General features: G+C 49.0%; 1 protein-coding gene and 1 long non-coding RNA gene across 3 annotated transcripts in view; one reads left to right on the top strand and one right to left on the bottom strand.

Annotated features, from left to right (window-relative positions):
* Positions 1-14: 14 nt before the first annotated feature.
* LOC308483584 lies at positions 15-2,808 on the bottom strand. Its single transcript, XR_013989704.1, has 3 exons — positions 1,520-2,808; positions 1,132-1,416; positions 15-534 (listed from the first exon to the last, which is right to left on the bottom strand). It is a non-coding gene; the product is annotated as an uncharacterized lncRNA (long non-coding RNA).
* A 462-nt stretch (positions 2,809-3,270) lies between these two features.
* Positions 3,271-12,616, top strand: part of PLEKHM2 (pleckstrin homology and RUN domain containing M2) — a 36,265-nt gene continuing 26,919 nt past the window's right edge. The window contains exons 1-2 of one of the 2 annotated variants that reach the window (XM_081017330.1): positions 3,271-3,827; positions 11,681-11,787. In XM_081017330.1, coding sequence (XP_080873456.1) covers positions 3,765-3,827; positions 11,681-11,787 — 170 coding nt within the window. In that variant the 5' untranslated portion in view covers positions 3,271-3,764. The remainder of the gene's footprint in view (positions 3,828-11,680; positions 11,788-12,616) is intronic. The other variant, XM_081017329.1, reaches the window with a different exon arrangement.

Below are 12,616 nucleotides of genomic sequence, written 5' to 3'. Positions count from 1 at the left end.
GACTGAGTCCAAACCAAAGGCCAGGCAGAACAGCTCTGTCTTGCAGGCCCTGCAGAAAGATGTCAAGTCCCGGAGGGCCCTAGTCTCTTGTGACAGAGCATTCCACCAAGTCGGGGCCAGTACCGAAAAGGCCCTGGCCCTAGTTGAGACCAATCTAACCACCTTGCAACCTGGGACCTCCAAAATGATGTCATTTGTGGACCTTAAGCTCCTCCGCGGGGCATACCAGGAGAGGCGGTCCTGTAGGTACGTGGGTCCTAGGCCGCATAGGGCTTTAAAGGTCAAAACCAGCACCTTAAACCTGACCCTGTACTCCACCAGGAGCCAGCACAGTTGGTAAAGCACTGGATGAATGTGATCCCGCGGCAAGGACCCCGTAAGGAGCCTCGCTGCGGCATTCTGCACCCGCTGGAGTTTCTGGGTCAGCTTCAAGGGCAGCCCCGCGTAGAGCGAGTTACAATAATCAAGCCTGGACGTGACCATCGAATGGATCACTGTGGCCAGATCAGGGCGAGAAAGGAGCTTTAAAAGGGGCTTAGACAATGGAACTGGCTGAAATGACTGGTAGAATCCGTGACCAGGGAGAAGAGTCGGTGGAGGAAGATTGGAAGAAATTCAAAGATTATCTACAGAAACACTGTAAAATTAAAGAATGTTAGAGTGATGTTGGATTGAAAATAAGTGGTTTCCAGCTGTACAAGATTTAAAGTTATAGATAAACTAAGATTAAGGATTAGGATTAAAGAAGTTTAAGGAAATGGAAATTTGGCTTTTAAGAGGTAAATTTTAATGTTATATTAAGATTAAAGATTGGGATTAAAAAAGAGGGAAAGAAATTGCTGGACAAACAATTTGAACTGGAATGCAAAGGAGGGAGGTAGGAGGAGGTCCAGAAAATAAGTAAATTTAAAGATGGAAACGAAAAGGTGATATTGTTTTTAACTGTTCTTTCTGTCTTGTATTTTGTTTTTCCTTTGTTCTTTTTTTTTCTTTTTTATTTTTGGACTATGTACTGTGGTTTTTTTTTTTAATTGTGTATTTTTCGTTTATGTTTTTTTGTTTAATTTTTTATTGAAACCTTAATAAATATCATTAAAAAAAAATAATAAATAAAAGGGGCTTAGACAAAACCATAGAGGAGGATGTGGATCTCTTACCTCCGCTATCGGAGGCAGGATGAATATCTGTTGTTGGCGGAGCATAAGCCAGATAGGGGTTGGCAGGAGAGCACCAATATAGCTCCTTGCCAAGGGCGCAATGGAGCCTAGACACACCTTGGCGAGTGCTGCTGCACCCATGTCTAGGATATTGGTCCACACAGGCCTTTGATCCAGTAGCGCACTGATGATGCTGGAGCACTTTTGTATTCTTGCTTGCATCCCCTCAAGCACTTCTGCACACCTTTCCCACTGCACCCTATAAAGTGGTTAGACAGGTTCAGCTTAGCATCTGTGGGTGTGTGACACCTCCAAGGTGCTTACTCCACCAAGCTAGCAAGCTCACCCTAAGAAATAGTTACCTGTTTGGGCTTGCTCTCCTCTTCCACGCCAAGGAGGGTGGCCAACTCTAGTCGCCGTCTTGTGGTATGACTCATTTCTGTCTTTAATAAATAGGCACGGATTTCACCGGTGAAGCCTTGACAAGCTGACAGAAGGGCCAAACTCCAGCTTGCATTTTGCCTCTGGAACGGAATAGAAATTGGCATTATGGCAAGGACACACAGAGCTTACCTTAACACGTAAGAAAATCCACATCGGGGCAATACCTTCATTAGGCCAACTGCCACGTTGCACACACTGTTTTGTAAAACGTTTTGGTTGGCCTAATGCAAGTATTTTTCCCCCAGGGTGAACGCTGGAATTCTTGTAAGGCTGGTAAGATGTGTGCTTGCAGATTTTAAATTAAGGACATCGCTTTAAAAAAAGGACAGCCTTGCAACCCCAAAATACATAGCACAAAAGGAAAACGAATTGGGAGGGAGGAGGACATGAATAGGTAGAAGTTCTTGGAAGGGTGTTTGTCAATAAAATGTGTAAACAGGCTCCCATCAAGAGTCAGAAGGGGTTGAATTGGCACATACCAAATTTTAGATTGTAAACTTGCTGGGGGCTGGGACCTTACCCTCCCTTGAAATTTGGAAAACGCCATGTGTGTTGAGGGCAGGAGGTCACGTATTTGCACATGCATATTTACACACACATAATTTTGTTAGCGGAAGGGGGAAAGAAGTGTTTGCATCACTGAGCTGAGGGTTGAAGAAAGTTTTTACCAAAGATGGGGGTGCTGGCATGAGGGTATTGGTTTGTTTATTTATTGATTTTGGTATTTAGAACCTACCTTTCTCTGGTCAATTCCTACCCCGTGCAGCTTGCAAAAATATCTCTCTCAAGAGCTTTAAAAACTATCTTAACAATAACACAAGGCTGCATGGGAAAGGAGACCTGGGTTCAAAGCGGCAGGCAGCTGCAAAGCTGCGCTGGTGGACCTTGTTGGCTTCCTCCCTGGGTGGTCGCGGGACTAAAAAGGAGCCGGGTGCCTCACACAAAGCCTGGCCTACCGGATAGGTTTGTTGTGAGGAGAATTAGCGGGCAGTGCCCTTCTGCCTCTTGGCTTAGCCTACTTTGCAGGGTTTTGTGAGAAAAACAAGGGGGCAAACAAAAAAATAGGAAGGGGGGAAATAGGAGGGGAAGGGAACAATCACTAAAAAAAAACCCAATTAAACATTGATACAGTTAAAGCAATGGAACCCAAAGTCCTTCACCTATGAGAGGAAGGAAAACATAGATAGATTGATAGATAGATAGATATACACCCCCCCAAAAAAATCCCACAAAGATTTTATATACATACATACTATATATATATATATATATATATATATATATAAAATATTACTGTATAACCATATGGACTCAGCTATACATCTGCAAATAATTTTTTAAATTTAATTTAAACAGCATTCCAAGTGCATTATACAAATGTGACAGTAGATGGCGGTGGTGAGCTAATGGCAGATTCAACATAGTTTTCAAAACGTGTCTTTCTTTTTTTAAAGCATTTTCACAGCGGTTTGTTTTTTTTAATATATATGTGTGTGTGTGTGTGTGTCTAGATTCCACCACGGGCTGTTAGAATTGTAGAGTGGGAAGGGGCCCCCTGAAGAGCCCTCTTGCTTCTCCCTCTCCTCCCAGGCACACTATATACGCTTTCCCTGCTCCCCCTCAGACCCGGCGAACTACATTTCCCGGTGTCCTTTGCGCGGGCCGAGAGCGGCCTGGCCGGGGACAGACTGCAGCAGCCGCCGAGTGGCAGAGGCGGCGGCAGCAGCGGCGGCGGCGATCTCGGTGGCTGCCACTTCTTCTCCCGCCTTGCCGGGGCCGAGCCTCTCCTCCTCGCTTCCCTTTCCTCACAGGCCGCAGGAGGCCCGAGGCGAGAGGGGCCGGTCCGGCGCTCTCCCTGGGCGCCTCCCCGCTTGTCACGAGGCGGCTCCACCCTCCCCCTCCTCCTCCTCCTCCCCGGCCGGTCCCGCTCCTCGGTTCCGCGCAGGATCCTTCCCGAGGGCCCTCTTCGTCCTCCTCTTCCCCGCCCCCGAAGTGCCCCCGGTGGGGGGCGGGCCTTGAGGGTTGGGGGAGGACCTTCCTCTCCGTGGCCCCCAGGGGACCCTCAGGACGGAGGGAGCGAGGGGTCCGCAGCGCCGTGGGGGCGGACGTCCTCGCCGTCGGGGCGGCCGGGGTCTCCGCCAGAGGAGCGCGTCGGCGCCGGCCATGGAGCCCCCCGGGCAGGTCAAGGACCGCATCCTGGAGAACATCTCCCTCTCCGTCAAGAAGGTCAGCGGGGTGGGGAGGGTTTTTTTTATTGGGGTGTTGTTGGGGGGGGGGGAGACCCAGAGACGCCCCCCCATCCCGCCACAAGGGTGCCCTTCCCAGCCCCACTTAAGCATATTTCCCAGCATATTTCTCTTCCTTTCACCCCCCTACTCCCAATTCTTATTCGTTGTTATTACAATTACATGTCACTCGTTATTCTTGTTCGCTGTTGTTGCTGTTATTCACAATCATTATGATTTGTTGTTAATATCTGTCCGTTTTCTTGTCCTTTTGCTACCATCATCGGCGTTCTTAAATTTATGACCTTTTCTGTGAACTGCCTTGAGACCTCCAGGTATAGGGCGGTATATAAATGTTATTATTATTATTATTCCCCGCCCCCCCCTTTGACAGGCAGGCTCTAGGGTTACAGCCGTCGCTTCACTTTCAAAATTAAAAGCAGTTAAACCAAGAGCAGGGTAGGTCACAGGAATCTGAGTCACTTAAGAACTGCTTCATGGGCTCCTTTCTGGGAGGAAGGGCAGGTTATGGATTTAATGCAAGATAAATAAAATCAAGAGGTGCTATCCGGTACGAATTACACTCAGAGCTGGACCCGCTGAAGTTGATAGGCGTGGTGGATTTTTGGCCCATTGGTTTCAGTGGGTCTTCTCAGAGGAGGACGCAACCCATTGTTGACGTACCACAACAATAGTGTTGTTAGTAACGTCTTCATCATTGTCACATGTTGTTGATGTGATTAGCCACAGCAGCATAGTATTACTTATAATACTATTAAAACAGCCTTTTTTTAATTCATTGCAGATTTCTCAATCCTTTCCCTGCTCTCTCTTGATAAGCCTTCTATGCTGGGGGATTGTTGTGGGCATGGGGGAAGAAAGCCAGGGGCAGGGAAGCTGCCATAGAATGCAATACGGGATTCTCCTGCTGGTGTGGCTTCTTCTGAACATTACCCACCCAGGAGCAGCCTATCAGGGCCCACCCTATGGTAATGATAACTGCTGAAGCTGTGCTTTCTGACCATTTCATCAAAGCTGTCACCTCTGTTTTAGCACCATATGACATCACTTAACCAGCATCCCTGGTTGCGACTGTACATCTCTTTTCCCGCATGGTCTGCCTTTGCGCCCACAGCCCAGCTACTTTGCTCTCTTGCTTCCTTATCCTAGCTGGACTGTAATAAGCCTGGGTATGCAGTCGCAGCAACAAGCAAGTTGCAGCACGTGTTGAATTTTCAGTGGGCCAAAGGGCTGCTTTCTTCGGCAATGGATGTTTTTAGAGAAGCCTCTGTTCCCATTTTACTGACAACAAACCGAGGCTGAAGGGAAGGGCTGCAGCTCAGCGGTGGAGCACCTGCTTTCTGTGCAGAAAGTCCATGGCATCTCCAGGTGGGAACATCCCCTGCTCAAAACCCTAGGCAGTCAGTGTGGGTCATCCTGAGCCAGGTGACCAAGGGTCTACCATCCTAAGAACGTAAGGCCAATTGTCCTTGCTGTGGCCAACCAGATTCCTTTGGAAAGTCTGCAAGATGATGGACCTGAGTTCAACAGCATCCTCCCCCTGCTGTGCTTCTCAGCAGCTGCTATTCTGACTGTTTGGCATGCAGCTGTGGATGATAGGTATTTGAGTCCAGCAACATCTGCAGGGTACCCTGATGGCTCCCCACCATGACAGGCCTTTCCCCAGCAGGAAAGCCTCAGTGTTTTGTGGAGCTTATCTCTCCCAACCTCTTAAACAAGCAGATGCCTTCGATGGGAGGCACTTTGCTGGCCCTTTGCTGCTTGAAGAAACAGCCCATTGATTGGCAGGAAGGAGAGCCAGCAGTGTGTAGTTCTCATAATTCCATTAATTGTGTTTCCCAGCACTGCATCATCCAATTTACCAGTCATTCTTTCTTCTCCTTTGCCTTTTGTAACCTTTTCCCTGCCCCTGACTTTCATCCCCCAAGCCCATAATAACCCACTTATCCAAATGCACAGGCCATTCTGTGCAATATCTGCAGCCAGACATAATATGAAGGGGAAGTGCCTTTGGATAATATATTCAGTTTGCAGAACTAGGGTTTTATACTATCTAGATCTAGCTATCCTTTGCCATGACTTTGCTTGGTTGTAGGGAACTAGAGGCAAGACTGTCCTCTTTGTTACCAGACTGTGCCTTTTATATTCACTACTGAAATCCTTTTTTTTTTAAAGGCTTCATCCTTTTACTAGATCTGGCCTTTGGGTTTTTTATACCCTATAATGCTCAGCCTTAGCCTTAATCCTAACTAGAGCTGGCGATATATCATCCAAAACCGGATTGAAGCCAATATTGTGATAATCATATCATAATTTTTTACTTGGCAATATGTCGTGAATCATGATGTGTGTATGTTCTATGCATAAATCACGGTGCAGGAAAAACTTTGAAGCAGGCAATGCCTCTACATAGCTCCATCCTTATTTCAGACACCGTGATGTATCGGTATATTGCAACGTTTAGCTGGTGACATATCACAGTGTTGAAAACCAGATATCGCCCAGCCGTAATCCTAAACTGGAGACTCTTACAGTGGTTTACAAAACAGTAACAAAAAGTAACTCACCCTTTGTGGTATACGTATATATGTGTAGTCAAACAGCAATATTCAAAGCAGAGATACACCTGTACAATGCAAATATTTAAAATGTTCAGATAACTGTGTGTGTGCATTCATAAGGCTACTATTGCCCTGACATCTGTCATTCAGGATGTTGCAGATATTATGCACCGCTTCTTTGCTCAACTTTAGTCCTTTCCACATCCAGGAACAATATGTTCATTTTGGCGTCATCGGGATGTCTCAGATTCTATTAAGAACCGGTCCAATGCAGGCAGGACAGTGGGGTTTCTTCTGAAAGTACATAATGAACACCTTAGCCATTGTTGGTAGGTTAGTCACTGTTTCTACACGGTCCTCTTTGATAGCTCCAGTTAGATAGCGTAACACGCAACATAAAGTAATCACAACTTAAAACCGTTTAAAGCAATCAGTTAGCAGTGCACCCTAGATACCAGCAAGGAGATGTCTTCAGACTTGCTTTCATCTTCTCTTCCCCTCTCACTCGCTCAACTCCTCCACCCTCCATCAGCCCCTTGCTCCACATAACCGCTCCTGTCTTCCCCAGGCAAATCCATTTCCACTTGTCCCACAGCAGTTGCACAAATTGCCAGTATTTCATGGCTGGCTCTTCCCACTCAACACGAAATATTGCATAAACTCTAGTGCTGGGTTGGGGAATCTCCAGCCTGTGGCCTCCCAGACTTCCCCATTTGGCCCATGTGGTTGTTTTGGCCATGCCCACCTGCTTTCTCCCTGTGGCTGCAAAGCAGAGAAAATGCAAAAACCCTGTAAACTCCTTTCCAAAATTCTGAAGGAAGCAGGTAGAGACCCCAAAACTTTCATAAATTGCTGTCCAGTAGTTTTTTCCTCATAAAATTGGGTCTCCATGAGTTCGTACTGTAAGATCGCATCACCCGGGGCTCATTTGTAAGGGAAGGGTGGAATATACATTTCATAAACTAGTTAATCAGATGATGGGCCTAGGTTTAATTTTATAAGATGCCCAAATGTTCCCTAACTCCACCCTGGGAGGAGAGCATTGCTGCAACTCCTTCATCCCTCTTGTTTGAAAGTGGGTGGCATAATGCAGTGGGTGCGTGAAGGAGTATTGCAAAATTCTTTGGCAAGAGTTGTGATCTTTGCCATTGCACATATGCTAACCTTTTGTGGGCTTTCCTAAAGCACCCTGGGGTGGTAACCAGGTAAGTCCTACTCGGCGTCAACCCCTTAAAATCAATGACCCCAAGATAGTCACACACACTCATTTCAGTGGGTCTACTCTGAGGAGGACTAACGTGGAATGCAACCCCTGGAAACTGTCGTTTCAGCAAGAAACATAGTTCCCTGGGGAGGGGGCTGCTGCAGCTCATCTCAGCCCTAGGAATTTGCAATGAAGAGTGGTATAAAAGGCTTGATTTCTTTCTTTGAGGTGAATGGGGAACAGCTGCATATCAGGTAAATCCATTAATGAGGTTCGGTCAAAGGGTCCTGAGCTTCAGTGGCAGGAACATGGTCTGCTGCGTTTAACAACTTCTGGGCTGCTTTATAAAACAAGAGTTTCCCACCGGTGCCAGACTTTGTAGCCTGTGCGTTGGGTGCTGTGTCAGGGCAGCCACCAGCAGGTGCATGGAAGATCTGTGATGCAGAGGAGTAGGAGAAAGGTGCTGAGAGTGGTCCCTGGTAGCAGCAGAGCAGCTGTTGGCTGTGTTGGTTGCTGGGCACAGGAGGAGGGACGCCAAGGCTGGGAGTTGGAAGAGGGAGCTGTTGTCATTCCTTCCTTGTCTCCTGCAGCCTGCGGCCAGTCAGGCATGGCATGTGGCCAAGGAAGGGGCAAACGCTGGCATCCAGGCAGCGAAAGTGAGGAGGGCTGCTGTGTGATCAGCTCTGAGCTCTGACCAGGGCCCCCAGGTACTGGCTGTAGAGCAGGACCCAAATGGCCACCGAAAGAACGAAATGGAGAAGAGCAACTTTCCAGCTCCCGCGTTACCATCAGCAGAGTTTCCTCCAGCTGTTGCCGTGAGCAGAGAATGCTGTCAAAAGCACATTCCCTCCTTCCTCTCTCGAGAAGTTTCACATCAGTACAAGGGCCAGTTTGCAGAAGTTGGCTTAAGTGGGGAGTCCCTTTCCTCTAGGGGGGTTTCAGTGAGCAGGCCACAGTCCTCCTCCTCCTCCTCCTCCTCCTCCTCCTCCTCTTCCTCCTCTCTGCAGGGCCCTCTCCTTAGTGTGCTTTCCAGGATTTTGCCGCATGGCAGGGGATCTGTGGCCTCCCTGCTACCCTCCACTCCGTCCTTTGTGAAGTGGTTGTTCCGTCCTCGAAGGAGCAGTCATATGCTTTGCGTCAGTCTCAGCCTGCTCAGCTCATGAGCTGCACCAGCCGCTGCCTTTCTGGACTTGTTCCAGTCCTTGGAATCTGCCCAGCACTGGCAGCCGAGTGCTGAAGAAACTGGCTCAGAGTTGCCATGAAAGGGTCTCTGGTGGGCATCCCCCCCATCCCATGTGGCCCCCTGTGCCCACAGAGAAGGAGCATGGCAAGCTGAGTTATGTAGTGTTGATTCATTGATCCATCTAGTTCAGTGTCACCTGCTCTGACTGGCAGCAGCTCTCCAGGGTATCCGGCAGAGAAAGGCATTTTGCTCCTACCTGGGGCCTTCTGCATGTAAAGCATGAGATACCAGCCCTCTGCCCAGGTGACGTATGGAAGTTGCAGAGACCCTGCTTCCCTTCTGGTCTGAGCAGTTGTGGATCCCCAGTTAGGGACTAGGTGTTCATGAAAAGTATTCCACAGAGCAATAGGCCCCTCAGCACTCCATACGGCAGGGGAGGCTGGGACTGACCCTCTTGTCATGGGGTTATTTTCCATCAGCTCTGAATGGTCAGCCGGGTTCAAGCCGAACATCTCAGCCGGGCGTCTGTTTACGGTGCTCTCTCTGTTTGTGTGTCCTGCCTGTGAATGCGCTTGGGCAATCACATGGGTGTCTCTTAAACATGGACGTCGTTTGTTTTGCTTGTCAAAGGGTTTATAAATAGCTTTGTGACTCACCAGACCAGCATTCCCACAGGAGGAAATTTTGCCCTGTCACCTTATGGGTCAGCTTTGCTTGGTGGCATCAGCTGGGGCAGAACCTGATCAGTCAAGTACTGCTTGGCAGGATATCCAGTTGACACGTGAATCGACACCCTGATCAGGGAGGGAGGTCCAGCTTCCTGCCTTTCCTGCTGGTCGGGATTTTTCAGCCCCCCGGAGCAGGTGTTTTTACCAGAACATGCAGTTTTTACCCCATTGGGTGCAGTTTGAGAAAGTCATATATATAAACTAGGTGCCGAATGGCTCCTTAAACCAAAGTTAGTCACCAACACAGCATGTTTAGTTGCCATTTTTGGGCTAGGAGGCTCTGAAGTCTTATTTTTCAAATGATGGACTGACTGTGATTAATTCTGGCTAGTTCAGATGGCAACCATGAACTAGGTATAGAACGCTGAGAACTTAAAGAAGAAAAGTCAATTGATCCAGGGACAGTCCACATATATTGGCCTGTTCCAACCTCTTTTTTTTAATGGTTACACAGACCATTCATAACATAAGCATATTCTTCACAACTGTGAGCAGGGCAGTGGGGTGGAGGAAGTGAAGACAAGCGACAACAATTAACTATATCATTGTTCACTGCTCCTTTTCCAGAAAGGCTCCTAAAATTCATTCTGATTGTGCAGATAGAATATAACTGATTGAATTCTACTGGATGGGGTATTAGTGTGTGAAAACAGTCGAGATCCAATGATTCCCAGGCGGGTACCTCCAGATGGTGGAGATGTCAGGCAGCATACTGGTGCCCAGGCATCTTCACTTGGTCGCAAGTGACCGATAGCCAGGTGCAAAATGACTAGTTTCGAACACCGCTTGGGTGCTGTTCTGCATCCACACCAGGGGTGTGATAGTGTGGTACAGTGGGTATTGCTGTACTGGGGCCAGGCCTAGAGCCAGTAGTGCGGTCGGACTCTGAGATTTCCTTTATGGTTGGGAAAGAAAGGGTTGTATCCAATTCAGAGTAGATCCATTGGAATTAATAACTATGATTAACTTCAGTCCTTTAGTTTCAGTGGCTCCCCAGGGTTTCAAGCAGGGCAGACGCTGCCAGGGCCTGGGACCTTTGGCATGCTTAGCAGATGTTCTGCCGCTGAGCCCCCTTCCCTGTGTGTCCTCAGTGTTGCTTCCCTTGCACTTGCCACCATTAGCCCATAGGGAGCAGAGCTCCAAGAGGCAGCCAGGCCAACCCCCTCCAGGCCAGGAGCAGCTCTTCCTTGCATCACCCTCCTCTCCTTGCAGTCTATGCTGGAGAGCTTCTGTGCAGGTACATTTTGGGACACACCCCTTGGGTGAGCAATTGCAAAATGGGCGACGGGAGCTATGGGGTGTTGCCTCTCCTGCCCCAGGCTCTCCCTGCGATCCGATCAGCTCGTCGCAGGAGCCTCATTCAGCTGAGGCAGCGCATTGCTTGGGTGTCCCTCCCAAAACCTGCGGGGCTGGGAACCCTGGCTTAGGGAGAAAATGTCCCTCCCACCTTGCTCTGTGCGTCTGATTGGCCGGGAGAACTGTCTGCATACACAACTGTATCCCAGCAGGCATACAGAGGTGGTGCTGATGGAAGGTACCCACAATAAATATCTCCCTGCCCCCCCCCCCCATTTGCTGCACTGTTGGACCCCTCTTGTCACCTGCAGGAAATAGCTCACGGCCAGAGCGCCTGCCTTGCAAGCAGAAAGCTCCAGGTTCAATCCCCGTCAGCAGAGCCAGTGTGGTGTAGTGGTTAAGAGCGGTGGACTCGTAATCTAGTGAACCGGGTTCGCATCTCCGCTCCTGCACATGCAGCTGCTGAGTGACCTTGGGCTAGTCACACTTCTTTGAAGTCTCTCAGCCCCACTCACCTCACAGAGTGTTTGTTGTGGGGGAGGAAGGGAAAGGAGAATGTTAGCCACTTTGAGACTCCTTTGGGTAGTGATAAAGTGGGATATCAAATCCAAACTCCTCCTCCTCCTCCTCCTCTTCTTCTTCTTCTTCTACTTCTGCATCTTCAGGCAGGGCTGGGAAAAGCCTTTTGAGCCCTTGAGAAGCGTCTGATCTCCTAGGTGCTTGTCCCCTGGACCCCTCTGGGGTGTCGCAATTCCTGCATTGCTACCTTCCAGCTCTACCGTTCTATAATTCTACAAGGCAGAATGCTCTCCCCCCAAAACTCATTCACTGACGTGTTTTTTCTCTTTCTCTCACCCTTAGCTGCAAAGCTACTTCGCCGCCTGCGAGGATGAAACCCCGGCAATCAGGAACCACGACAAGGTCCTGCAGAGGCTCTGCGAGCACCTTGACCATGCGCTGCTGTATGGGTAAGGCAGCCAGGCCTTCCTAACCACTTTCCAGTTCGGTGCTGAAAATATTCCCAACCTCCAGTGCCACTCCTCACTTTGAAAATGTTGCAAAGGTGTAGGAACACTTGGTGAATTAAGAACCCGGCTTGTTTGAGTGGCACTTGGGAAGGGCTCTCACCGTCCCCCCCTTCCTTGTTCTGCCCACTTTACGAGAGAACTGGTGAGCCTTTTCTCTTAAAGCAACAGGCTAGGCGTAAAAGCCCTGCCAACTTCAGTCAAGAAAAACTGCCAGGCAGACGTTAAAGTCGCCAATATCTCAGTGCTCTTCTACAGATCTAAGGTGCAAGTTCACTCGCAGTACGACGTACGGTTCTCATCACCACGCCTCAGATAGGGTCTGAAAACAAAAAGCCAAATGGCTGATGGATTAGCTCCCCTGTGAAGAGAGGTCGCCACGTTTGGGACTTGCTATTGTAGGGAGGGGGGAAGATGGATTAGCAGCGTGGAGAAAGTGGGCAAGGGGAAGCTTTTCAGATCCCACAGAAACTGAATGGTGAGAGATTCAGGGCAAGCAGGAAGAAGCAGCAGCTTATGAGTTCTCACAGAGCTGAGCTGTGGAACTTGCTGCCCCAGAGGTGGTGATGGACCCCACCTTGGGCAAAAATTCATCGAAAGGAAGGGGAGGGCTATCAGTGGAATTGCTAGCTACTGCAGCCACAGCCTTCCTCCAATATCAGAGAGGGCAGGCCATCTGAATGCCAGCTGGTGGGGAACAGACATGGGGCTGTTGTGCTCACGTGCTGCCTGTGAGCCTCCTAGAGGCACCAGATTGGCTGCTGTGGGGCAG

Source organism: Podarcis pityusensis, assembly GCF_964106645.2.
Source record: "Podarcis pityusensis genome assembly, chromosome: 8".
NCBI classification, from domain to species: Eukaryota; Metazoa; Chordata; class Lepidosauria; order Squamata; family Lacertidae; genus Podarcis; species Podarcis pityusensis.
The sequence above is the reverse complement of the archived record's forward strand: the minus strand, read 5'-3'. Positions and strand labels throughout refer to the sequence as shown.